The 27536-nt window shown below is 35.4% G+C and overlaps 1 protein-coding gene across 1 annotated transcript in view; it reads right to left on the bottom strand.

Annotated features, from left to right (window-relative positions):
- Nucleotides 1–8661: 8661 nt before the first annotated feature.
- PCDH17 (protocadherin 17) overlaps nt 8662–27536 on the bottom strand; it is a 106715-nt gene continuing 87840 nt past the window's right edge. The window contains exon 4 of the mRNA XM_004386843.1: nt 8662–9581. Coding sequence (XP_004386900.1) covers nt 8899–9581 — 683 coding nt within the window. The 3' untranslated portion in view covers nt 8662–8898. The remainder of the gene's footprint in view (nt 9582–27536) is intronic.

Raw genomic sequence — 27536 nt, forward strand, 5'->3', positions numbered from 1 at the left:
ATTTCCTTTTCTCTTCAGGATTATAAACAGAGAAGCAATTTCAGTAGTTGTCCAAAATGAAAGAAATGAAGTATGACTAGTCACTGAATTTTAGAGATGTTTGGAAAGAAACGTAGATTGAGACATAATAAACAAATAATCTCAGAGGTAAGGGATTTCCTTATCTTCAATCAAAGCCAACATTTCACATGATGACATTTTAAAATGAGGACTTCTTAATATATAGGGATAATATAAATTAAGATAATATATATTAATATATAGTAAGATAATTAACTTGGTATCACTATTTCATTCTTTCACATACGTAGCTAGACACTTGTGCATAAAGATTCTGTGATTCCTTATCCTAATCTACTGCTTTGTGTACCTCTTGTTACATTTTATTATGCATTTTGTCAGTTTTAAAACTTCATGTAGGTTACATCTAAAAAATATTGCTAATTTTCCTATACGTTAATAAAAGCAATTTGGAAATTTTCCACCTGATGTAATTAGTGAGTAAGCCATCAATACCTCTGTGAAGTCTCTAAGCATGTGGAAATATGAGGGTTATTTTAATAGAGAAATAAATAAAGGAGAAAGGCTACATAATATTTAGTTGGTATTGAAAGAAATTATGATATGAGAAAAAGAGGAAAATAAGAGAGTAGTCACATTGGAGACAGTAGATGAAACATTATAGAATGTTTAATACTATGACAAAGATATAGAGAGACGTCAGGTTTTAAAAGGGAAAGAATAAAAGTTTAACAAATCACAACACAAAGTAAAGTATTAGATTAAAAACCGTTTTTCAGCTGCAGTGGTAAATATTTTTTAAACTGCAGGTGAGAAAATATAAAAAATATGATTTAATACTTCTAAAGAGGTGGTACTGAGATATTTAGCAGATAATGAATGAATAGCACGCCCCATCTATTTGAATTTAGATTTCCAAACCATAAAATAACTCATTAGTGTTAAGGAAACATTAAAATTTATTTCTGGACCGCTTGAGATTAAGGGTGGCTTCTCTGTAAGTAGTAGAAAGAAATATTAAACAATGTTTTAGTAAGTTAAATTGGGGCAAAATCCTACCAACTTAACTTTTGATTAACCACCCTGAAGATGACTTTGATAACAATTGTAATTTCTCCCTTTTCATCTGATCACTGGAGACATCATTGATATGTTTTATCCAATGTGCAAGAAGAAAGGTGTAAATAACAAACTGTCACACATCTCTTAGCCATATTTTTGCTGCTGCTACTTCAATCTCCTCCCCCTTTCCCTTTCTTTTTTTTTTTTTGTTTTGTTTTTTGGGCTACTGGCTTTTGAAATTATTGACTCTAGCAGTTGCTATAAGGAGCCCTGGTGGGACAGTGGTTAAAGTGATTGACTGCTAACCAAAAGGTTGGTGGTTTGAAACCTCCAGCAGCTCTGTGGGTGAAAGATGTGGCAGTTGGCTTCTGTAGAGATTTACAGCCTTGGAAACTGTATGGGATCAGTCTAACTAGATAGCAATGAGTTTTATGCCTTGCACATATAATCCATATGTATGGATGCAATATTTTAAATGCCTCTTCGGTATGACTAGAATTTATGTAGTATTTTCCAAGAAGCCAGTTAATAATCTTATCAGTGTAGTATATGCAAAATGCATGATCCAGAGGAATGGAATAAAGTCTATATGATTGCTTTTGGGTGAGAACGAAGGGTTCACTGAAAAATTTTAATTCCCTCTAGTATTTTTTTTGAGACCATATCACTAATGCAATGAAACTTTTTAATAGATGGCAGTGGAAAATTAAGGATAATTTTGAGAGAGACATAATATTTATGATTTTTTTTTCTCATTTTCTTGAGGACTACAGTGAATTCTGTTCTCTACTTTTCAAAGAATTTACTACCAGGTCATAAACCATTAACATACCATCTAAAATATGTGATGGACTATCAATTTAAAAGGGAAAACATATTAGTAGCATACTTTTTCATGTGATAAATTTCAGACACTAGAGAGGCAAGATATTAAATATGGCAAGATAGCTGACTTCACAAAATGTGAATTCACTCACAGGATTTGGACTTTCAGTTCAAGTCTGGGCTTCCCAACTTGTCTGCTATGGATAAACTGTTCTTTCTCTGAGCTTCAGATTCCTTAACTCTGCAATGTCTTGCAAGTTTAAGTTCTCCGTCATTTTGAAAGCTCTCTACAAACAGAAATTATAAGTATTAATTTAGGTTTATGAATTATTCTGTCAGTTGGCCAGACTGATGCTATAAACTCTCAGGGAAGCAAGCAAAATCTTCATGTAAGCAACACTGAATGCCAAGTTTTTAAACAAATAAAATGATAATCGATATAAGGTAAACCAAAGGAGGGTTCCAAATTGGGTTATTTTTTTTAATTCAATCTTTAAAAAAAATTTATTAAATAATTTAACTGAGTTATGTAACTTCAGGTAGCTAGAATTTTAAAATACAAGTCATAATAAAATGTATTTTATTCAACTTTTATAAATACTGTGTATAGGAAAAAGGGAGTAGAGGGCAATTACAAGTTGCTCCTCTACAAGTAAGATATTCACTTTGTAAGACAGAAAATAGAATATCTAGTTTGCACTAATAGATGATAAGTCAACCTGAGTGATAAACAATTTATAAAGAGCTCACTGAAATATCCCTCCACTTAATTAATCTTTGCATGTAAAATACACATTGCTATATAAAATAGTCTGACAAAACTGAATTTTTTGTATGAAAGGGGAAAAATTAAATGAAGCTGCACCCCCCCCCATACACACACACTTTTAAGAATACTGGGAATTTAATCACTACTATAGAATGAGTTATCCAGAATTGTTAATGTCTAAAATAAACAGAAAATGATGTATTTCCTCAGTGAACTGTGTGCAACCATCTTCAAAATCATGTAATAAAGAATTTGACGATGGTCCATTAATTTGCTGATCTATATCTGTGTGCCATACTGATGCAGTTGTGACCTTTAAGAATCCATTCACTTTGCATTCTACAAAGAACTGTTCTCTGTTATTGTCAAACGATTTAATCTCACGGGCATATAATTTGAAAGACTTCAATATTTCATTGACAGGAAGTAAGTCAGGAATATGTGTTCCATTCATGACTCCCTCCTAAAGAAAAAATGGCCAGGTTAGCTCCTTCATTTCAAGACTCAGTATTACCTCAACATTGATCAGATGCTTCTCAAATCAAAGAAACAGCGGGGTTTACCCTCATTGGAAACCAGTAAATAGCATGTTAGGCAAATGGTTGTTGGTATATTTAAAAGTGAAATTATAGTGTCATAATATAAAGCAACATAAAGCAAATTCCTACATTAGTGTATGTCACCTAGGCACAAACTATGAGTTATCTGAAGGCAAAATACAATTGGCATAGTTCTTTGTAATTTAAGGTCCTCATGTAACGCCTATCACCTAAGTGGTGCTCAAGGAATAAAACAAACACATCAGCAAATAAGCGAGCCAACAAATGAACAAACAAGCCATTTAGGCTATTCCAGTAAGCCCATCCCATAAAAGACCTTCTTAAAAATGGGAATGCAACGCACCCTTCTTGATTTATGCTGTGCTGTCAGAAGAAAAGGAGACAAACAAACAAAACCCCAACAGGCAGAATATTACGTTGTTTGGAATTTGGGAGAAGCTACTCACTGACAGTGAGATTGCAGAAATAACTGGGAAAAAATGCAAAAAAACAAATCCAATTTATAAAGAGTAATGCGGAAACCCTGGTGGCATACTGGTTAAGTGTTTGACTGCTAACCAAAAGATCGGCAGTTCGAATCCACCAGGCACCTCTTAGACACCCTATGAGGCAGTTCTACTCCATCCTATAGGGTCACTATGAGTCAGAATCAACTTGACAATGAGTTTTTATGGGTTTAATGTGTACTAAAACTTACCTATTTGTTTCTCCCACCAGATTCTGACCCAGACATCATCTCTTGCTTACTGTTTGCTCCTGGGGCATAATAGCTCAGGACAAACACGAAGTAGGAATTCAATAGATGCTTTTTGAATGAGTAGAGAGGCTTACTATTTTAAAATGCCATGCTAAATACATGTTTACTTTAAAATACTATGTATGAACATCTGCTTTCACCAGTCATGTAAGATTATGAGCGGGCTTTTACACTGACTTTTCTGAAGTCCTTTGGGATTGTGTACCAAATTATCTTCAAACTGACTGTAAATATTAAAAGCCACCAGTATTATTTGGTTATGAACGTATGGTAATTATTTGACTAGCCAACTTAGGCACGCTATCTGAAAGATTGTTAACCCATTCCTGTTGAAAAACAGTGATATTATTGTTAATTTTTTAAATTCATTTTTACTGGCAAACAGTTGTGAGTTCACAGTCTCTTTTCCAAAATACAGGCCATCCCCAGGTTATGAATGAGTTTTGTTCCTAATGTTGTTTTTAAGTCGAATTTGTATGTAAGTCAGAACAGAGGTATGGTTCATATCTAACGTCAGTTAGTCAAATGTTTGTCTTAGTATATAGCATAGAGTGTAACTCTGTATGCATAATGAAACACTTCTAGACATACTAACACATCTTCAACATAATAATACAGTAATAATAATAATAATGTTTTGATACAAGTTGCAATGTAACCCCTGTTTGTTATTATGAACCATTGTATGTACCTCAAATTTTTAATATAACAGACTTTACAAGGATTAGTTCACAACTACAGGTTGTAAGTAAGACTGACATTTGTAACCTGGGGACTGTCCGTAATTATAATCAGGGTCCCTGTAGTATGCAGCAGTGTGCAACACATCACGTCTGTGTTAATGAATGCAAGGGAAGGCAACGCCACTATTAGTAATAGCTTTTTATTCAGAGTCCTCATTTTCCAGATAGGTCACATTAAACACAGCCATTAAACAATAGCGTTGAGATAAGTCCATACAATGTATGCTGCTTTTGTTGTTGTTGCTGTCCTTGTTCACCAATCGCTTGGTGCAGCTAAAAACCTTACGGAGCGATGGGGCTGATAAATGGGAATAGCCAACCTGCAAAACACTGGGGCCAGGAAAGTCAGACTTTAATCAGGTCTCATTCAATTATGTTTCAAATCAACACATCTTGATAGCCAAAACTCTCATTTGAATTAATGCTCTGATAAATGCTGTCTGTTGTCAAAAGAATATAATTAGACAATAATGAGTGGTATTTCTTATGTCAAACCTCAGTCTACTTGTTGACTTCAGCAACTTCTACTCCATTAGGCAACAAACAGCTTTTAATCTGGTTCTAATAAAGCATACTGCTCTATGACTACAGAATTTTGTTTATGGTGCCGAGTTGTTTTTAATTGAGCAGTGTCTAGATCCTGTAAAGGAAAGTCATGTTTTACAAGATCTCAGCTAATTTAGGAAAACAAAACAAGTCAATTTTCCAACCAGGAACTCAATTAATTTATGGAGTAGTGAGCCAATCTGCATATCGCTTGCAATGTGGGTAAGTGTGTCAGGATAAGAAATAACATGAAAGCATTCTTTGAAATTGCATGACATGTCTCTTCAATGTTCCTTTGGTATAGGTATAACTAACAATGATTCACATTACTTTTAACTGATGAAAAGATTTTTCATCATTAACATTTGATGAAAAGATTATTTTGTTACTAATTTTTTTTTAAGAGTTCATCAGTAATCAATTCCTGCAACTTTGGGTTTCTGATTAAAATTCCCACAAATTGATTTTTTTTTTTTTTTTGGTGATTGAAGTCAGTTATTTAAAGGCTTAAAAGATGAAGTATTATCAAATTACTCATTTTGGGTGTGTGGGGTTTTTTTGGGGGGTGTGATTTAAGACCAATATTTTCACTTAAGACAAATTATGCTGAAACCACGTCAGATCTTACTGTTTGATCATGCATCACCCACTGGAGCAAGCTGCTCCCTCAAGATGTGATTTTGGCATCTCATAAGGCTTCCTTGGAAGCCAAGCACCAGAGGTCTATGATAAAGGCAGTTGCTAGCCAAATCAATCAAAGCAAGATTCCCTCAACTCAACAATAAAAGCTTAAGAGTCTTGACTGCCGAATTACCACCATCTTGTAAATAAATAATAATCACTACTAAATATAGGTAATGTGTTAAACAGCTAAAACTAGTAAATCACTGGTAACAGAGAGCCTAAAGGAAAATCCCTCACACATTGGCACAACCAGTTCTTAAAATCTTATGGTGTTTTAATGTCTTCAGATGCATATAATAAATTGAACAACTGGTTACTCAGCGTTAGGGATGTTGTAAAAAATAAACCCTACTCTCTTAGTTCATTTCATTTACACACTGCCTTAGATTTTACTAAGTGGCTATCTGTCTAGTAAGAGAGAAGCAACACTTGGTAAGACTAAATGGAAATCGGTTTTCCATCAAATTTCAGCTATCAAGCTAAATCAACCTGTAGTCTCCTGGCAAAAATAACATCATATAATAACAGAGACAACACATTTCAGATACATAAATTGTCCAAAATATAGATAGTCAATTAGGTTTCACATGTACAAGATCCCTTCTTTTCTAATTTAAACATTTACGAATAATAAAAACCAAGAGTAGAGCTTTGGAAAGGCTGTTACTAGAAACCAAATACAGTTCTCAAGAGAATAAGGCTGATGGGAGTTGTCCACTCTTCCCTCTCAAAGCAGTGCTGCAAGCAAGGTACAGTCTAAAATCTTGATGGCATTTGACAAAAAATATTTTCAGGAGGATTTTTTGAGGTTTGAAATTACAAAACTTAATTCAGTTCAATGTTTGTTTCTGTTTTTGCATTTGTTTTTCATATAAGGATTTTATGACATTTACGCTGTTTCTACACTGGCTTGGTGGCCAGAAAAGAAGGCACAGAATTTTCCACCAGTTTGCAAATAATGCATTTTTGTGCTCCAGTGCACCAACAGCCTTTATTTAACTCAGCACCACGTTCTCTAGGTATGGGCTTGAAACTGTTTGTCATGAAGCTGTAAAATGCCAGAAATTTTAAATACTGAAGGAAAATGTCAATCAAGTCATTTTCCCATCTGCTGATACTTCTGCAAGTGTTAATTTTATTTTTTCCAATTCCTGAAATTTGAGGTTTCCTAGCCTCATATGGAAGTAAGTTTGAAACTTGCTAAATGTCACAGAAAAGGTGCCACCAAATGAAAGAAAAGAAGGTGTACTGTTCTCAAAGGACGCCAATAAAAAGAGGCAGAAGAGCATTGAAAAACAGGAAAAACAATTTTGTTAAGACCCAGACCTCTTGAAAAACACTACACAATGCAAGTAAACAGTGCTGGAACCACACATGCATTAAAGCACTTTTCATGTTTTTGAAATATAATGGGAACACGCGTCTTGAACCACTTAAGATACTTCTGCAAATTAATCCAGGTTATGATATCTACATAGGCAGAAGCTATATGTGTTGTTGAAAAAAACATGAGGAAGTTTCAGGTACTGGTACAAATGTAATTCTTGTGATTTAGCATGACTTTAATAAAAGCTTCTACAAGGACTTGCACATAACCATGACTGACGGATGTATTTTTTGACCTTTCAGTTAGCTCCATCAGCTCACTGAAACACATTTTGAACAGATTATGTACTGTAGTACTTGGTAGACTATACATTAAACAAGAGACTTTGCTCTGAGGCACTGCTTCCCACACTCCATGGGGAAAAGGAAGCAGGAAAAAACAAAACTCATAGAGTTCGACAGCTACCGAGGCAACACTTGCCATTTACAATATAAGCCCAAAGATTTTTGCAACACAACTATATATTAATTTAATAAAATACACAATATAGCTCTTATACACTCAACAATTTGGCTCATATGCACGGAATCTGCAATAAATCAATAAAAATATGTCATTTGATGTAAACACATTGAATCTTCTTACATTTGCACATTTAAATGGTCATGTGATTTGTATATGTCTAAGATAGTTTCACTTTCCTGAGCTATTTTAGTGTCCACAAACGAATAAAAAACATTAATCATGTTAATTTTCTCTGAATATTACCATTCAATGGTAACTGTGTTTCAAAATTTTTCTATGTCAAGTTTAAACATATCCATCATTATTTATATCTTTGTTGGACACTAAAATGCTAAGTAGACATTTTAAACCTTTAAAATTTCTTCTTCTCCTTCAATGAAGTGAGTTAGTCTACGTGTGTGCAGGACAAAATGGACTATATCTTTCTACATTTAACTTTTATACGACATGAGGTGTCTTACAAATGACCAAGATTTTTTTTTTTTTTTTGACTAATGATATGGAATGTTCTTTGTGTTTCTATGTGTGGCAGGTAACTTTATACAGAAATGTTTACCACAAATATGTGTTAATGTTTGGTGTAGCTTGGACTACTGCAAGGTCTTTTGGGACTTTCAGTAGAAGCCTGTGATGACTGTTAGAAAACCACCACAGATCATAAATTTTGACCCTGCTTTGTATGGGGTTTATAGGTAAACAGTTAAGTCAGCATAAATCACGGAGGACAGTCTTAGAGTGATCAGAAATACTTCAGTTCTCACACTGCATACCTTCCTAACAGATTGTCAAAAGGTAACTCGCCTCCTCATCCTCCTTTTTTCTTCTCATTTTTTTTTTCTTTCCTCTTTAAGCATCGTTAACTCTGTCCTAATAAAAATTTGGTCAAAACAAAACCATTGTTATCTCTGAAAAGAAACAGCAGTGAAAAGAACATACTTGTGGGCACTTCAGATGTTCACTAAAAGCCTTAAAGCAGCATTGGTCTTTCTTCATCCCTGTAAAACGGGTTGTCACCAGGAGGCATAATTTTTAAATCAACAGAAGAGACAAGAAAATGCCAATGCCTTTTTTTCTCCCCCTCACTTTCTTACAGCCACAGGGTCATTCCCCCGGCAGTCCTGCAAAAGCTTATCAATTTCTCTCACGACTTCCTCGGCGTCCACCGACTCTCTGCCCAGATCCCTGCTGGTGTGGTCAAGCTGCTCAAGAACAGCTCCCATCTCACTGGAATCCCGGCTGCCTCTGGAATGCACATCCGCGAAGACCCTCGCCGTCTGATCGGACGCCATCAAGGGAGGGTCTCTTGGCTGCTTACTGGGCGACGAATACTGACTGTCAGTGGGCAAGTACTGGCTGCTTGCTTCAGCCGGGGCTCCAGGTTTCGCTTCACAACCATCCAGAGAGCCTTTTGTTGAGGCGCAAGGCTCAATGCATGCCTTGGTTGGGCTGCTGGATGCTGAGGGGACCTCTTGGAGGAGAGGGCTCAGGGCACGTTTGGCTTTTAAATAAGGTTTAACATTGGCAATGAGAATAGTGTGCTCTCGCTTGTCTTTTCCGAACGTACAAAATGTCTTTTTCCCAGTGGGATTCACAGTTTCATAAGTCTCAGTCTCAACATTAGCTTCCACTGTGGGTACAAAGAGATTTGTGCGGTAATCTGCATTTTCAGCCTGATTGGCTGCAGGGAACTGTGGCATCCAACACCTGTCAGAATGACCAAGCACTCGGCATTCATCTGTGCAATTAACACACTCTTCTTGTTCTGCAAAACAAAAGAGGAAACAGCAAATCCAATCATTAGGGTTTCCTTGAAATTTCTACAGAGGCTGTGATCAGCTCTCAGTGGGCTTGCTTGACCTCTGGGCTCTTAATTAAAAGGAAAAGAAAACAATAATTAAAACATTTCAGGATGGTTGCATAAACCTGCTGGTTGAGACAATGGTTTTATTTAAGTCTATTCTCCAGATATTAACGAATTCCCTTAGCCCAGGAAGAAGTAAAAAGTGGCCATTGGGGACTCATTCTCAGCAGAATAGAGCATCACTGTAAACTAATCTCCTGGGGACATCGGGTTAGCCTTTGTTCCTTATAAACCGTCCTGAAAACAGTGAACTTCACACAGGATTACTGAGATTAATTTTTCAAGTCAAATAACAGGGCACAAACTGGATTGCAAACTTTCTTAACAATTCCTAAGTTGCTTTTTTTTTCTCCCAATGTTTTATCCTTCTTTTACTTGTAATTGTTATTTTGGTGACAGTCATGAAATACAAGGTTTCCTTAAAAAGCCTGTTTTTCCTGCTGAAAATGGCAAATGAAATTTTCTATCAGAATGTATTATGAATAAGCTTGTCAGAAAGTGCACATTGCTATTTTATTAGATATGCGTATGGATCATGTAATCAGTTTTCTTCACTTCTGCTTTTTTGTTTTTAGTATAAGTACGTGAAAATGGATTTACTTAACAGATATAGTTCAGAATGAATGACAAATTATGACTTTCTGTTTTAAAGGATGATGCTTTCTATGAGAATTTTTACTTCTCTCCTTTGCCAATAGGCATATAGAGAATCTAAATAAAATGTTCTTTAACGATCCCTATTTCAAAAATGCTGAACAAGGACATATGAAAGAAAATTCCTTCATTATGACAGCAGCTGCATACTCCCATCGACCCCAATATTTTAAAGCATAACTTTTAACTACATTTTCTAAGTTGTCCTTTTTGTACATGAATGGCTGTTCCCCTTATGTGTAATGATCCTTTTTAAATCGAGAGACTTTTTCAGGAGAGGATATTTACAATTTACCTCTATGTGATGGGAATAGAATTCCCCATGCACTTAGGAACCCTTGGGATTGTCTTTTAATTGATGCTAGGTGATCCTTACAAATGTATAATGTCCTGTGCAGGAAAAAAAAAAAAAAAAGTCCACATGAATGATACTTAAAATAGAAAACAACAAATTGAATAGCGTTGATAAATTTATACAGTGACTTTAAAAAGTCATATATAAATAAGTTTATGTTTAAAACACATAAATCATTCCTTATCCAAAAACAAACAAAAAACAACACATATACAATTTGTTGTAGCTCAAAGGGTTTTATGACACAATAATTTCCTATGAGACTATAGTTGGTTTGTTTTTTTTTTAAAGGAATCAACATGGTGTCTTGACAAAAGAAGAATATTGTGGTATTTCATAGCATGTATCACTTACACTTGTGAAACGTGAAAAAGTGTTGAGGTAGCTTGCCTCAATTTTAATTTTGTCATGTCTTTAAAAATATGTTTTCCTATAAGTGAGTGAAATATGTTAAATGTATTATAAATACAGGCAAGAATGCTGAAATGTAGTCTCAAATTGAACTATGCACCCACAGACTCAAATACCATCTATCACCCCAAAGGTTGTTGTAGCTAGACAGACATGAAGAGCAGGAGCAGCAGAAAATCTAGGTTCACAAAATTTCTAGGGAGCCCTCCCAATATGGATTTAAAGAAACAAAGCTGAGGTAAACAAAAACAAAAAAAAGGCTGTCAGAAAAGTTTAATATCAGGTATCTGTTTTCCTTACCTGTCGTGAATGGGAATCAAAAATGTTATCTCTTTATTTATCTATGTCAGTAAGTGTTAGAAACATGTAATATTTATCATTTCAATCAACTACTTTTCTTCTTAAAAAGACGGTAGAAAATTGTACTGTTTCACTTGGTAATGCACTAGCATCGTTTAGAGATGTGATTTTTTTAAAAATTCATTTATACCCCACAGATTCACTTTGCAATAAGCTAACATAGTTTTATATTCCAATATTGACCGATCTTCCATTTCAAGTATTTGGAGAGTCTACCACTGAATTCAATATGAACTGAAGGGGAGAAAGAGAATAATGCAGCAGATGTATGTAAGTGTAAATTGATCTTGAATTTAAAACCACCAATGTAAAATGGAAACCCTGGTGGTATAGCGGTTAAGAGCTACTGCTGCTACCCAAAAGGCAGGCAGTTGGAATCCACCAGGCGCTCCCTGGAAACCCTATGGGGTCGCTGACGTCAACGGGGATTTTTTTTTTTTTTTTTTAATGTAAAATGCACTCCACTGCTGAAAAATCTGCAGCTTTTTACTTGTCTTCTGTTTCTAACAACCTAGGGAGCAAATTATGAGTATTGACTATGATACATTATAAATTGTCCACCTTGTGATTAGATTATAATTTGGAAGGCAGCAGTTCACAGACAGTGGAGAAAATGAACAGATGCTTTTGTCCGAGCGGCAGAAACTATGAGCGCAAAGTGAACTGTAACTGCCAAGGGTCAAATTGGAATTTATGAGCAGCAGAATCATTTCTGAAGTGACAGAAATAAATCGATGAATTGGTAAGTACGTAAAAGTGACATGGGTAATATACAACCAGTGACCAACTACAGAAAAAATTAGACAAATTGAAGGAAACAAAAAGAGAAAAATAGGGAATAAGGAAAGCAAAAGGAATGAAGGGTGGAAGAAAGAAAGAAGGGAGGGAGGGAAGGAGGAAGGAAGGGCTGACACACAAACAAGGGTTTAAGAGAAGGAGAATTGTATTAGGATGACTTCTGGGTTTGTAGCTTCTGTTAAAAAAAAAAAAAAAAAAAAAGCCCTCAATGAGATAAGTATGTATCCTAAGAATTATAGTGTGGTGTATTTTTTTAACCCCTAGAGCTATAAAAACCAAAAAACCCATTGCCATGGAGTTGATTACAACTGAGAGTGACCCCATAGGGTTTCAGAGGCTGTAAATATCTATGGAAGCAGACCGTCACATCTTCCTACCGTGGAGCCCTGGTGGTTTCCAAACACCGACCTTTCAATTAGCAATCGATCACTTTAACCACTGCGCCACCAGGGCTCTCAAGTAAGTAATAAACTTTCTGCACCTTAGAGAGAACAAATTCCAGAAAAGGTGTATTCAATTATAAACTACAAAAATTAAAAGGAAGCAAATCATCTAGAAAGCCACTGTTTGCATAAACTAGATATTTGTATCAGACAACAACTTTGGAGACCCTGAACGGAAAAGGTCAAAGCAGGAACAATTGACCATAGATTGACTTCTTTCTTTTAGATCAACCTAGGCTAACCAAGAAAGCATTTACTCTAATTTTCGTCTTCCTTCAATACAACATGATCACCCTTTCACAGTATTTACCCCTTGCCAAGAAATACAGTGAAATCCAAATGGTATGTGGATGGGAGAAACTGAAAGGTAAGCACTGTTTATATTGCAAAGAAAAAACAATTTTGAAGTTTAACAGCTGGAACTCTGGACAGTTCTGCTTATAGGGAAAGTTTGTATTAATTCACCCTTGAAACATACCCTGTAAAATTTCAGTGTTAATCTCACCGTCTAGGAATAGCCCTGCATGGACACAGGGATGCAAAGGTTTTTTTTTTTTTCCCCGTTGGCATTCAGGTGGGCATAGGATGCATACGTATGACCACGGAATGCTTTACTCTGAGTCCAACTCCAAACATGTCATGTACATGTCAAGCTTAAATTCTGTAAATCTGCTAAGGCCTCCAAATAAATGCATTTGTGAATTCTGCTTCGAGTTGATTTTCTCATTCTTCAATTAATCTGAGTGTGTACATAATAGTAAAATTTGCATGACATTTCTATAATATACTGTTCTAAGTTCCTTACCTAAAGTCATTTAAAGCTTATAGCAATGTTACAAGGGTTATTACTCTCTCTACTCGAAAAGGAAACTGAGGCATGAAGCAATTAAGTGATTTGCGCAAGGCCATATACCCAGTAACTGGCAAAGCAGGTTTTGAACTCTGGCCATAATAGTACCACTATCCTATATTGATTCTCTGATAGTCCCACTATCCTATATTGATTCTCTGATAGATCAATAGAAAAAAATATGTGTATTTCATGACATAACTTTTTCAATTTCTTTTTTCTATTTGTCAAATGTCAGTCTATAGATTTTAGCATACTCCTCTGAGGAATGAGAAAATCATAACCTACGGATATTGGTAATGAAAGATAATCCATCCCTCCCCCGCCATTAAATTTTCACTCAGGTCAACTTTATAAAATATTTTTGCCCCATTTCCTCATCCTTCAACATATGGGAAATCACAATTGCTAAAGGTAGATCAATAGCAGTTGTCATGGGAAGAAGACATAAAATCATCTCATCCTGGTCATGTATGGCTACAATTTCTCTCACATAAACAAAGCAAAACAGAGTATTGTGCTTTGCCTTCCTTAGAAAACAACTAGATTGTTACGCTATACTTTCGTCACAGATGCTGTCCTTAGATGCCCATAGTAGATATGTTAAATAATAATAGTAGTAATAGAAGTATGTCAAAACAAAACCAAAAAACCGTGAATGACTGAACTTATTAGGGAGAAAATAAGCTAAACTAAATATCACAGTACAGATAATTTTCAGAATTCTCATCTTTGAAGGAATTATCTTCATGCTGCCCTTGAGGTAAAACATTATACATTTTAATGGTTTGCTGTTCTTTCTACTTCTCCTATTTTTTTCTTGAATGAAAACAGCTTGATATTTTTTTTCCTTTCTGCTTATGCAAGTAATATTTGTTAAGTATTTAATTTTAAAAAAAACGTTCGATGCCCTGAAGGTCCGTGGGACAATTAGATAACTTTAAATATGTGTTTAACATTAACGTGGGACAATTAGATAACTTTAAATATGTGTTTAACATTAAGATTCATTTTCTATACTCTTAAAGCCACATCTGACTATTATACAGGCCCCAAAGGAAAGTATCTAAACACAATAACCCTATTTGGAGCCCTGGAGGTATAATGGTTAAAAATCTGTTAACCAAAAGGTTGGCAGTTTGAATCCATCAATTGCTCCTTAGAAACCCTATACGGCAGTTCTACTTGTCCTATAGGGTTGCTATGAGTTGGAATCGACTTGATGGCAATGAGTTTGATTTTTGGTTTGTAAAGCCACATCTGACTATTACACAGGCCCCAAAGGAAAGTATCTAAACACAGTAACCCTATTTAGTTTGATTTATATGATATTTTTGAAAAAGGTATAAACTCCAACCAATAACTACAGTATTTTCAGTTTAGTTGTACCATAAACCAACCAATGACCCGCATGCATACACACACACACACACACACAGATGTGTGTATATGTTATTTGTTTAACAGAGGCTCACTTAATCTTAGCTAATACTTGCTGATTTAAACAACCATTCTGCTTTCAAATTTTAATCCTATACCTGGTAATTCTTGGCACTTCTCATCCATCATTGAAATGGCTATGCACTAACGATATAGGTGCTCTCTATATATTTTGGAGCCCTGGCAGCACAGCGGTTAAGAGCTCGGCTGTTAACCAAAAGGTCAGGAGTTTGAATCCACCAGCTGCTCCTTGGAAACCCTATGGGGCAGTTGTACTCTGTCTCACAGGGTCGCTATGAGTCAGAATCAACTCTACAGCAACGGGTTTGGTTTTTTTTCAGTTTTCTATCTATATTTTACATATATATAATTGCCAGTGGAGGATATCATGTTTGGTGAAGTAGAGGGCCAAAGAGGGCGTGGGAGAGCCTCAGTGAGATGGATTGGTATAATAACTGTAACAATGGACTCAAACATACTGGAGATTTTTAGGATGGGGCAGGACCAGGCAGGACAGGGCAGTGTTTCTTTCTGTTTACAGAAAGTCGCCATGACTTGGAGCTGAACTGATGGAAGCTAAGAACAACATATATATATATAATTATATGTATAACTTATATATAAATATATATGTGTATATATACAATGTTTCAGACATGTAAATCTCAGAGGTGATAGAATAGAGCTTTCTCTAGGACACTATGCATTCCTGAAAATCAAACTAACATAAGAGAAATAAAGGTGAATCATTAATATGCACAGGAAAGTTTTATACTCTTAATATAAGAGGTAATATAAATACATATAAATTATGTATGTATATTAATGTATGTATACATATATGTATACATCTTTTGAATTACAAGCTGCAATGATATTGTAATCTTCCCCTTTCCCCTATCACCTTTGGTGTAAAATCTATCATTAGACCAACATCTTTACTACTTCTGATTTTAGAATTTTATACAATTTAAATTGATTTGGACACAAAGCTGCCTGAAATCTTCATATGCACCTTGGCGGATAAATCTGAAAGCTTTTTTTTTTTTTCTTTAAACCTAGAGTAAGCAGTTTAATAATTTAGTCTTAGAGATGTTAGCCAAGCAATTATTTTGTGCCAAAATATAGGAACTGTGTCATTGTGGAATTATTCTAAGTAACATATTTGTGTGGAAAATAAATATTTAAGTAAAACACTAAATTATCTGCCCTTAAATTACTGGATTTTAGCAATCTTCTGCTAAGGTTATTGTAATTTAATTTTTACAACGTGATTTTAATTCTGTAATGTAGCTCTATCATTAGGAGTGCATAGTCATTTCAGTAATGGGAGAAAAGTGCCAAGAATTACCATATATAAGATTAAAATCTGAAAGCAAAATGCTTATTTAAATCATTAAGTATTAGCTAAGATGAAATGGGCCCCTGTTGAACATAGTTATCTTGGAAAAGTCTGAGGAAACCCCTGTGTGCTATATGATTTTGCAGTGTTCACAGCAAAGGAAATACGTCAAGGAACCAGCCCATAAAGTCTCTTCACGGAAAACCTACCTCTTCATTCTATTATGGCATGCTCTCAGGCAGGAATTATACACAAATCAGAAGTTTAAACTTATTTACTCTGTCTCCAAAGAACTATATGGCACCACCCAAACAGAGATACTTGGCAACTAATTTGATACCACTTAGGGAAATGTTAGAAAACATAAAAGGATTTCCTCCCCTTAGTTTCAGATTTGCCTGCTGCCTAGGGAGCTCATGTATTTGTCAATCTGAAAACATGCATACAGTTTCTAGAATAAGAGTTTCATATACGCATCTGGTAACTGCTTCTGATTTAATTTTTTATAATGAAGAAATAAATGTCTGTCTTAGATATTTAAAAACCAAGTCCATAACAGGGTATCGAGAAGGAAGTTCTAATGTGCTGTGCCCATGGAAAAAGGATATTTGAGAGGGAGTTTTCCGCTTCATGACTGTCAACAAAATGGTTTTATTTCTGCTTCAAACAGGAATAGTGCTCTTCTATTTAGTGTTGTAGTTGGTACTGTTTCTAATAGCATCTTAAAATTAGAGTTGTTTCCGAGTAGACAACTCTATAAATGGAAGTCCATTTTTTATTTGTTCTCATTTTTCTTTTTTATTTCTAATTTACCTTCTTTCACCAATGTAAGCTTTCATAACACCTAATTAGCTGTTTGGAAAAGCAGAGAGCAGGCACCCATCTCTATTTATGGCCAGCACAAGTGTTCTCTAGACTAATTCTAGAAAATCTAAGCTAAGTGCCCATCACAGATCCTCCACCTGCCAGCAAACTATGGCAAGTCAAGGTCTTTGACCAGCAGTTTAGGTGTAGTAGTTTTCTACTAAGAGGTTTTAAAATGTTTTTATAATGAAGAAATAAATGGTGTCAAAACAGCTTTCTTTCACTTTTTCTTTTTTCAATATACACACTTACAAACCTACACACGCACACACATCTCTATGAGCAAAACAAGTTATAATTTATCCCAATATATCCTAACATAGTAGAGAAAAAAAATCAATAATAAAACAGAACTCCAACAAAGTCCAACAAACCTCTAATAAGATGGATTTTTCCTTCGGGAAGTTGATGTAGTTTGCAACATCCTGTGAACTGACAGTTCTCTAACATAAACAGCTCTTTCTTTTTTTGGTGATGTTGATTGTTATTCATTTACTTAACTTACTATCCCTATAAAGCCCTAACACTTGTTATAGTGAAAAGATGAGTCATTCCATATAAATGACACTTATACAATCTATATTCATACCAATCGTTCCTATTTATGACTTCGTTGTCCCATTTACTAGTATAATAGTTAAGAATAAACCTTCTGATTTCTCTCAATCTACGAGAGGAGTAAAAAATTTCACTTCGGTATTTTTTCTAGAGACAGTGCTGGAAAGCTAATTTGTCCCAAAAATATTTTTTCTTGTACCAGGAAGAAAAAAGAGGTATTCTAATATTACAGTTTTTATTACATGCATTTTTTTTCTGCTTGTGTTCACATGACTGCCTGGCTTGATTTTAGCAGTATTTTAAATATGCTGGTTACATCCTTAAATCAGGGAAGCAGAGGTAAGGGAAAATGTGACATTAGATTAATTACTTTATACTAGTTAAATGATCTTTCATCTATTGTACTGTATTCCCTGTGATTCTTACTTGTGTACAGAGATCTATGTTGGTTTACTAACTAAGCAACTGATTTACGGATACAGATGTAGATGTAGGAGATGTTTTTGCTTCTTTTATTTTTTTAATGTATGGAGAAAATGTATTTGGTTGCAACACCCTCAGTTCATGAGGATGCCCATTTATATGTTGGCAGTGATATAATGATAAGACACTAGGCACAGGACACCAAGAACTTAAATTATTTCCTAATAATCAGCCCTAGGGGATGTCAGGTTAGAAACACTGTTCACATAATAAAAATACTATGAAAGAAACCTGAGAATTTTCAGGTGGGTGCACTGCTAATCTGGCTTCCAGATTTTTACCTTAGTTGTGAAATGCCATTCTGTCTGCTTTTGATAGGAAGAGAGCACATTTTAGAGAGGATGTTATATAATATTATCAAACAGTTAAACCGTGACAGCTTTGACACACCAGTCCTATAGTGTGCACCTGCATTGCACAATGCTCCTGAATGTCTTGCCACGGTTGTATTGAGACACCAGAAACCACTGGCCTGTATCGTATTCCAGTGAATCCAAACGCAGCTGTGTATTTGGAGCTGCTTGGAGCATGTGCACTTGTTGTTCAGTGTACCTGCACACCTTCAGGGATGGTTCTTAGTGTTTGTGACCCTTCGGACAGAGTAAAACATCTACCTGAGTGGAATTTTCTAGCATATATATTAACAACATGTAGCTAATGATCTGAGATGAAGAGAACTTAAAGTCAAATTAAATTGAAACTTACTAAAAAACAAAAGCAAAAGGATACACAGAATTTGACATGGAAGCATTAGGACTATAGAAAAATGAGAATCTATAGTATGCATTGGGAATCTATAGCACACATATTATTGTGTTGCATGGCACACTTTTCTGAGATTAAGATTCAAAATTTAGCTGTCACCTCCCCAATCCCATCCTGGAGCCACAGCCATCACCTGGAGCAGCAGCAGATGCTTGGAAGTCAAGGCACAGCTAAATGGGGCCATTTCTTTCCTATTAGGTAGCCTGAAGAGAACTGGCTCTGAAGTTCAATACTGCACTAATGGAACAAGCTTTGTATTTTCTTTGAGAAAAAGACTGATAGAACCTCTCACGGATAAAGGAAAAGTAATACAACCCAAATGCCACACCAGAGTAAAGACAGATCAAATTCTGCGGGAGCATTAGACTTGTGTAGTTCAAAAGTTACTTTAAAGAAGTTGTTATTTAGTCCTTCATGGGGTCCTCAGTGGTCTACATGGTCAAGCACTGTATTACTAACCAAAAGGTTGGTGATTGAAACCCACTCTGGGGCACATCACAAATAAGGTGTGCCTGGTGAACTACTTCCCAAAGGTTACAGCCTTAAAAATCCTACTCTGAACACATGGTGTAGTCATGAGTCAGAACTGACTCAACAGCAACTAAGAACAAGAACATCAATTCAATCATTCATATGAAACAATTTATTAAACACCTACTTTTTGCCCAGGCATTGGAAGATTTCAAGCAGAAGCATCTTGACTAGAATATGGTAGAAGAGGTTGTTTTGTCAGACAGAAGTCTGAGGAAAATGCATTTATGTCTATCTGCCTCCAAAATTCTCGAATCGGTACGACAATCTCTCTTCTCCAAGGAGTTTACAATTTGACTGGAAACTAGAAACTAGATTTGAAAACAGCATAGGAAAGTAACTGGTGATCAATTACATTTGAACTATTTTATATGAGGAGTCCCTGGGAGGTGCAAATGGTTAATGTGCTCAGCTGCTAATGGAAAGGTTGGAAGTTTTAGTCCACCCAAAGGTACCTCAGAAGAAAGGCCTGATGATCTACTTCCAAAAAATCAGCCATTGAAAACCCTATGGAGCATAGTTCTATGCTGACACATATGTGGTCATCATGAATTGGAACTGACTTGAGAGCAGCTGGTGTTGGTACTGGTACGTCATATGAATGTCAAGTAACAGAAATACAGAGAAAAGTGTAGACTGTAATATTGTAAAAGTCTTCGTTTAAGAGATGGTGCTTGACCTGGGATTCAAAAGATGATCAGGATTTCAACAGACAGTGAAGAGCAGGGGGAGGACACTGCAGGTGAAGGGATTTAGCAAGAGAAAAAAATCACGATGTAGGAACATGCACTTCGCAGAGTAGTAAGAGGCTAGCTTTATAGATCAAAACACATATATCGCAATGCCATAAAAAAAATAATAATGTAGGAAAAGTTGGGTAGGGCCTAACAGAAGAATAGAAAAACTCTGAGTAAAAGATAAAACATAATGTAGTAGGCAATGGAACATTAATACACGGATTTGAGTAATTTAACTTATGTCTCAGAAGATTTTTGAATTATTCAGGTGCTTAATTGGAAAGGCATTAGACAACATCTATTTACATACAAAACTGAGACGAGCTAAAGGGGAAATATTTCCAAATCAGCATTATTTCTGAAAATAGGTATCTAGAGTTTCGGTAGCAACCTAGATAACTGTCCAGCAGAGCAAATAGGGCCTGGCATGATTCACTGGCACAGCCATGCTGGCCAGAAAACTTGCCTTTCAGCTTGCATCCCATCCCACTTGTCCTTAACTACACAATGTCTTAGTGTATTTTGAGTCAAAAGGCATTTTATAATATCAGTATAAGTCCTGCATTTTATACTTCCACATTAGAAAAATATTTCTTATTCCTACTTCTACTTTATCTCTCTTCTCTATCTCTTTAATATTTTATTATTATTATTAGCCAACCATAGTATTGCGCAGGATCGCATGCCTGCAATATTACAGGATGCTTTTAGAGGAGCAGAAGAGGTAGGGTCTGGAAGAAAGGAGATTCTTACAGGGATCTAGGAGAGAGGTAAGAAATACTTCTACAAGGCAATGGGAAGGACCACAAATAAGGTAGATGATGATCAATCTAGAAACTTTTCAAATGTAATACTGGATAATATGAAGAATAAATAATTAAAGAAATTTATTGAAAAATTTCTCCAATACACAGAGAAAGCAATGTTCTTTGATGGTTACCAGGGATGGGACAGGGAGGGAGGGTGAATAATAACTGTCTAGAGAGTAGACACCTTTTATTTTGGTGATAGGAAAGGCAGAACCCGATATGAGTGAAGTCTGCACAATGTGACCAAGGTAAATGATGACAATAAGAAGTATGCAAGAATAAGGGACAATTTTGGTAAATGCCATAATATATATAATTCTGCAACAACAGTAATAACAACCAAAAAATAAGTTTGTGGTTACATAAGTAGATATGTATGCATGTATGTGTACAGGAAGGCACATGTGAGTATATGGATGTGCATATGTAAGTGTATCTGTAGGCATATGTATATACATGTTTGTGTGTGCTGCATATATATTCATATGTATAATAAAGCACATAGGGTGTGCAATTGAATATACTTCCTAGACATAACTGAACACCTTACTGGTTTGGTTTACCGGCTTTGAAGGAGTAGGACCATAGTCTTGGGGGACAACTCAGTCAACCAGCATAACATAGTTCATAAAGACATTGTTCTACATCCTAGTCTGGCGAGTAGCATCTGGGGTCTTATAAGTGTGCAAGCAACCATCTAAGGTACAACTATGGATCTGTATTTGTCTGGAGCAAAAGGGAAAGAAGGAAACCAAAGAATCAAAGAAGAGATTATTCTATAGAACTAATAGCTCACACAAACCACAACCTCATCTATCCTGAGACCAGAAGAACTAGATGGTGCCTGGATACCACTAACAACCATTCTGACTAGGGACATAATAGATGGTTCCAGATAGAATGGGAGAAAAATGTTGAACAAACCTCAAATTACTAAAAATGGCTACATTTACTGGACCGATAGAGACTAGAGGGTCCCCTGAGACTATTGCCCTGAGATAACCCTTTAAACATGGTACTGAACCCACTCCTAGAGGTCACCTTTCAGTCAAGTAATAGACTGGCTCATAAAATAAACAATATCACCCATGAGTACCGTGCTCCTTTAAATAATCATCTCTATGAGAACAAACCTTTAATATTTACTATAAAGCAAAGATGAGAAGGTAAAGGGATGTGGGCAGAAAAGCTAGATTAATGGAAACAGAACCACCACAATGGAAATAATTAGAATGCTGACACATTGTGGAAAATGTAACCAATGTCACTGAACAATATGTATAGAGATTGTTAAATGGGAACTTAATTTGCTGTGTAAACTTTCACCAAAAATACAATTAAAAAAAAAATTTTGTTCTCCAGGGGAGGTCAGCACAACTGGTCTAAACCAAAAGCTATGATGTTGCTTGAATACAACCAAACACTTTGAGGGACAGAGTAGCAGGGGTGGGGTCTGGGGACCATGGTTTCAGGGGACATCTAGGTGAATTGGCATAGCAAAGTTTATTAAGAAAATGTTCTGCATCCCACTTTGTTGAGTGGCATCTCGGGTCTTAAAAGCTTGCAAGCGGCCATCTCAGATGTATCAATTGGTCCCAACCACAGGAAGTAAAGGAGAATGAAGAACACCAAAGACACAAGGAAAATATTAGCCCAAGAGACAGGAAGGGCCCCATAAACCAGAGACTCCATCAGCCTGAGATCAGAAGTACTACATGGTGCCTGGCTACCACCAAGGACCCCCCTGACAGGGAACACAAGAGAGAGTCCCTGACGGAGCAGGAGAAAAGTGGGGTGCAGAACTCAAATTCTAGTAAAAAGACCAGATTTAATGGTGTGACTGAGACTGGAGGTACCCCAGAAGACATGGCTCCTGGACCGTTAGCCCAGAACTGAAACCATTCCCAAAGACAACTCTTCAGACAAAGATTAGACTGGGGGACTATAAGACATAAAATTATACTTGTGAAAAGTCTGCTTCTTAGCTCAAGTAGATACATGAGACTAAATGGGCAACTCCCATTCAGAGGTGAGATGAGAAGGCAGAAAGGGACAGGAGCTGGCTGAATGGACACAGGAAATCTGGGGTGGAAAGGAGGAGTGTGCTGTCACAGTATAGGGAGAGCAATCAGGGTCACAGAACAATGTGTGTATAAATTTTTGTATGAGAAATTAACTTAAATTGTAAACTTTCACTTAAAGCACAATTAAAAAAAAAATTGTTCTCCAAAAAAAGCATTTCAACCTGGAAAATGGCAATGCCATCATTTCCCCCTTGAATTATATGTTCTGTCATGACTCCCTAATCCTTATTGTTATTTTTATTTTTTAATCTGTTTGCCTCATTGTTATACTGAGACCCCATGATGAACAAGATAATGTGGTATTTGCTTTAATGCCACATCTGTGAGTACACAGAACACACAGTATATTGTATTTTTTCACAATATCACACCCACACATATAATGTGGGGCATAGTGTGCTTATGAAAATAGTGCGGGGAAATGGTTGGCAAAAACATATAACGTGTGTTATTTGTGTAAAAATACAGTGCACTTCTGAGTTTGAACAGAATGCTGTCATTAAAACAAAAGATAATTAAATTTAAAAACTATTGAGTACTATTGGTAATCTACAATAGAAACGACAATTCCTTACAAATCATTCCTTTCAGAACCACTCATTTGTGAGTCTGTAATGTCAGTTTTGACATTCATTCCAGGACTTAAACAAAGTTATGCATAATGGCTCCCTATGCCTGTGAGATATACACTCTGCAGTAACATCAGATCCGTCTGCTAAATACTGTGTTTATATAAAAACCCAAAGTTCTCCATTTAATTCTGGGGATACCATTTTCAGGTAATAAAATAAATAAATCTGCCTGACATATATTCCATTCAAACATGGAGGTCAGAATATTTTGTCCTTTGAGAATTTTTTGAACCGGTGACACTATTATTGATATCCAAGCTTATATTTAAATAATCACCTCCTTATAATGTTAAATTATGGAAAACAGTGAGTATCCTGAAAATCTGCACTTCAGCATCTATATGTTTCTTTCTTCTCTCTTGGGTTTCTCCTTTTATCCTTCTTTCTTCTACAGCATTATTGTGTCAAATGCGGCAGTTTTTCTTTTCTTATTTTAAGTTAGCTGCCTCTGTATCTTGCATTTTATCTGACATCTGTAATCAACATGTGAATTAATTAATGAGTCCTTTTAATTTTAGTGCCTTGAAAGAGTTAATGTAGCTTCCAAAAGAGCCTGATTTATATGCAGTGAGAAACCTATGCTCTGGCATGCAATAGTTAGCAAAAGCTGTTTGGTTTACAAGGACAAATTTAAAATTCTAGCAACTTAAATAATACTGTGAATCTCAGACCCAAGACTATTTAAATATACTACTATTCTTCATCTGTAGAGAGGATGCTTTACTTATGCTTGTATTGCCCCTGTAGCTAGCCCCAGCTCTGATAATGACACTGTTTTTGATGACATGGATGAATACATCTAAAATTCAAGTCATTCTCCGAGCAAAGTGCTAATCCTGTAAGGAAGGTCAATGAAAACATGCCTATTAAGCCAAACTCTTTGTATGAAGCAAGCAAAATAGTCTTCTTACTGCTTTTTCTCTCACGCCTGCTATCTGATTTCTATTGGGATGTGTATCTATTTGCCAGTTTAAATCCTGTTTTCGTTCTTCTGTTTCTAGCATTTGTTCCTTTTCAATTGCTAGAGGCCAGTAAACAGAATCGGTGTCATTTTTAGCATTCCCAGAAAATAGAGTTAATTCAGATGCAGCTAATCCTCTTCTGCTTATTATTTAGTCATCAACACCTGCCAATAGTATCTGGGAATCTCAGAAGATGAATTTTTAAGAAAAAGTTTAATATTTTTATATTCGGAATGGGATTCTAGGCACCAACAGCTATTCATTAAACTCATAGAACCTTGCTCTATAGATAGATCTAAGTTTCAATTACGTTATCTTAAATTAGATGGACATGGTTCCAAAAGAACAGACGTATGTCTTGATCAGGTCAGTATTTTGAAAAATATAATATCTTCAAAGAAAGAATAATAGAAACTATGTTTTAAGATTTAAAGGAGTGGGGACTATATATTAAATCATATTTCTATATAAATGATTGTTGCAAAAATAACTTACACTGCAAAAATTTAAAAATAAACTAAAATAAAACTAAATGCCCTCAATGCCTGCACGCATGGACATGCACAAATGATGATATGTAAATACGTATATTTTCACCAAAAATTTTAATTTTGTGGCTTATCTCCTATGAAAATGAAGTCTTTCTGAGAGAATTACTATAATTGATAGTGTTCCAAAGATAACTTAGGAATACAATACAGGTGGTTTGAATCTAAACAATTTGAACCTAAACAATTCTTACCACGCAGCTGCTGATGCCACGGCTATTATTGATGCTATTATTATAGACAGTTAAAACAAATACAAGGACTTGGACAGGAAAGATGATTGACATTTTAAACAAAACCTGTTCTTGGAATTACTTCCCTAAAACCATTCTGTTCTTATTACCTTTAGTATATTGTAAGTTTATTGGAAGCTGATGTATTTTATCTTGCGTGATTGGGTCATCCCAGGAATGAAAATTTGAGCAAAATCAATACGCTCAATATCCATGTTCTAGAGTAAATATGCAGAAGTGTTTCTTGTAATAGGCTTTACTGGCAATGACAAGCCATTTTTCTAGTAACTGTTTTAATATTTTGTAATCATTAGAACACAGTGAAACAATGAAGAAACTGAGAAAGCAGTCAGGAAATTCACATTCAGAAAGATAGTAGATGTGACCATCTGAATCCCCTGCTATATAATCAAACTGAGGGTCAAAAAGCTACTGGAGAAGGCTATTCCTGAATCACAGCAAGTATACAAATGTGTTTTTAAAGGATATGAAAGTGGTTTCATACATAATGCAGTATATACATCAAATGTGTCTACAGTAGAGTCTTAAACACTTCCTTATCTTAGGGAGTACTTTCTGTGAGTCAGTTGATGAACAATAATACCCAGAATAAAGAACAGAGGATAAAAATGAAGTGTATTTCCCATGAGTAATTTTAACAGAAAAATAAATATAAATATATGAGCACTTGTTATTTTATTTTCAGACTCATAATCTAACTCTAAATAATAAGAAATTCATATTGACATGACTGGGAGAATCATTAGGACAGTGTTTTTGAAACCAGGCATGCTACATTGGCGATTTTGCTTTTAAAAATATGTATGATTAATTATAGAAAGAGGTGATCCTTTGTGCTGCTAAAGCTATTTTGAAGTCACTGTTTAAAAATTTCCACGGTCATTACTGAAAAAAGATGTGCTCTGAACTACTCAATTTGCTATTCAAAGCCCTCTATAATCTGACATTAATATTCATTTTAATTTCTTTCTCCATTACTCTTATAAAAATCCATCCTTCCAGATGAAACAGGGTTCTTAACGCCCACAGTAAATCCAGTATACTTCCTGGTATGACTCCTTATTAATCCAATTTTTCACTTTTCAAACCTATCTCTCTTTTATTTTACTTTTCTTTGGATGATCTTTTACTCCTAAAAGTTCTGCTCTGCACAGTTCGCCATGACTACCAGTGGCATTCATTCATTCATTTGTTTAATCATCAATCAGTCAGTAACTATTTAACAACTAACTGTGAATGGTCAGAAAATGTGCTAAGCATTGACAATTGTTATTGGTAGGTGCCACTGAGTGGTTTTGGACTCATAGTCACCCTATCTAAAACAGAATAAAGCACTGCTCAGTCCTGTGCCATCCTACAATCTTTGCTATGTTTGAACCCATAGTCAATAAGACAAACTTTCCACCTATTACTTGTTCTCAGTTTTGTAGTGATTTTTAATCATCTTTAAAATTTTTCAAAAAATTATTTAAAAGATATAACTTCAACTTCGATAATCACAGTATTGCTTGAGGGATTTTAGTTTTGTACCTGGCACTGAAATTGTCCTTACATCAAATAATATGGAGATTGGATGAGACTGGCTAATCAATATCTACATTATTTTACAAAGAAAAAAGAATGCAAGAAAAACACAAAAAACATAAATACAAACCTATTATATCTTGTTTAAAAAGACACACATGCTGTTTTAGGTCTATATAACCAGAAAATACATTTTTAGGCCATTCTATCATGAAAGAAAAGATAAACTTAAATTCTATCAAGCCAAAGTTTGTACATGTGCTTTCCACAGCAAATCGCTTTGTAATCTCCAGGAAAATAGCAGCAATCTTCTAATTAAACCCTAAAATTTCTTAGCTGTATTACGATTACATAAATCAGTTGGAGAATATAGAACCTTCTACAGGGCACCTAATTGGGATCAAAAACTCTCGGCTCAAAATAGAGAACAAACTTGAATTTTGAGAGAGCAT

Source organism: Trichechus manatus, unplaced genomic scaffold, assembly GCF_000243295.1.
Source record: "Trichechus manatus latirostris isolate Lorelei unplaced genomic scaffold, TriManLat1.0 scaffold00173, whole genome shotgun sequence".
Classification (NCBI taxonomy): Eukaryota; Metazoa; Chordata; class Mammalia; order Sirenia; family Trichechidae; genus Trichechus; species Trichechus manatus.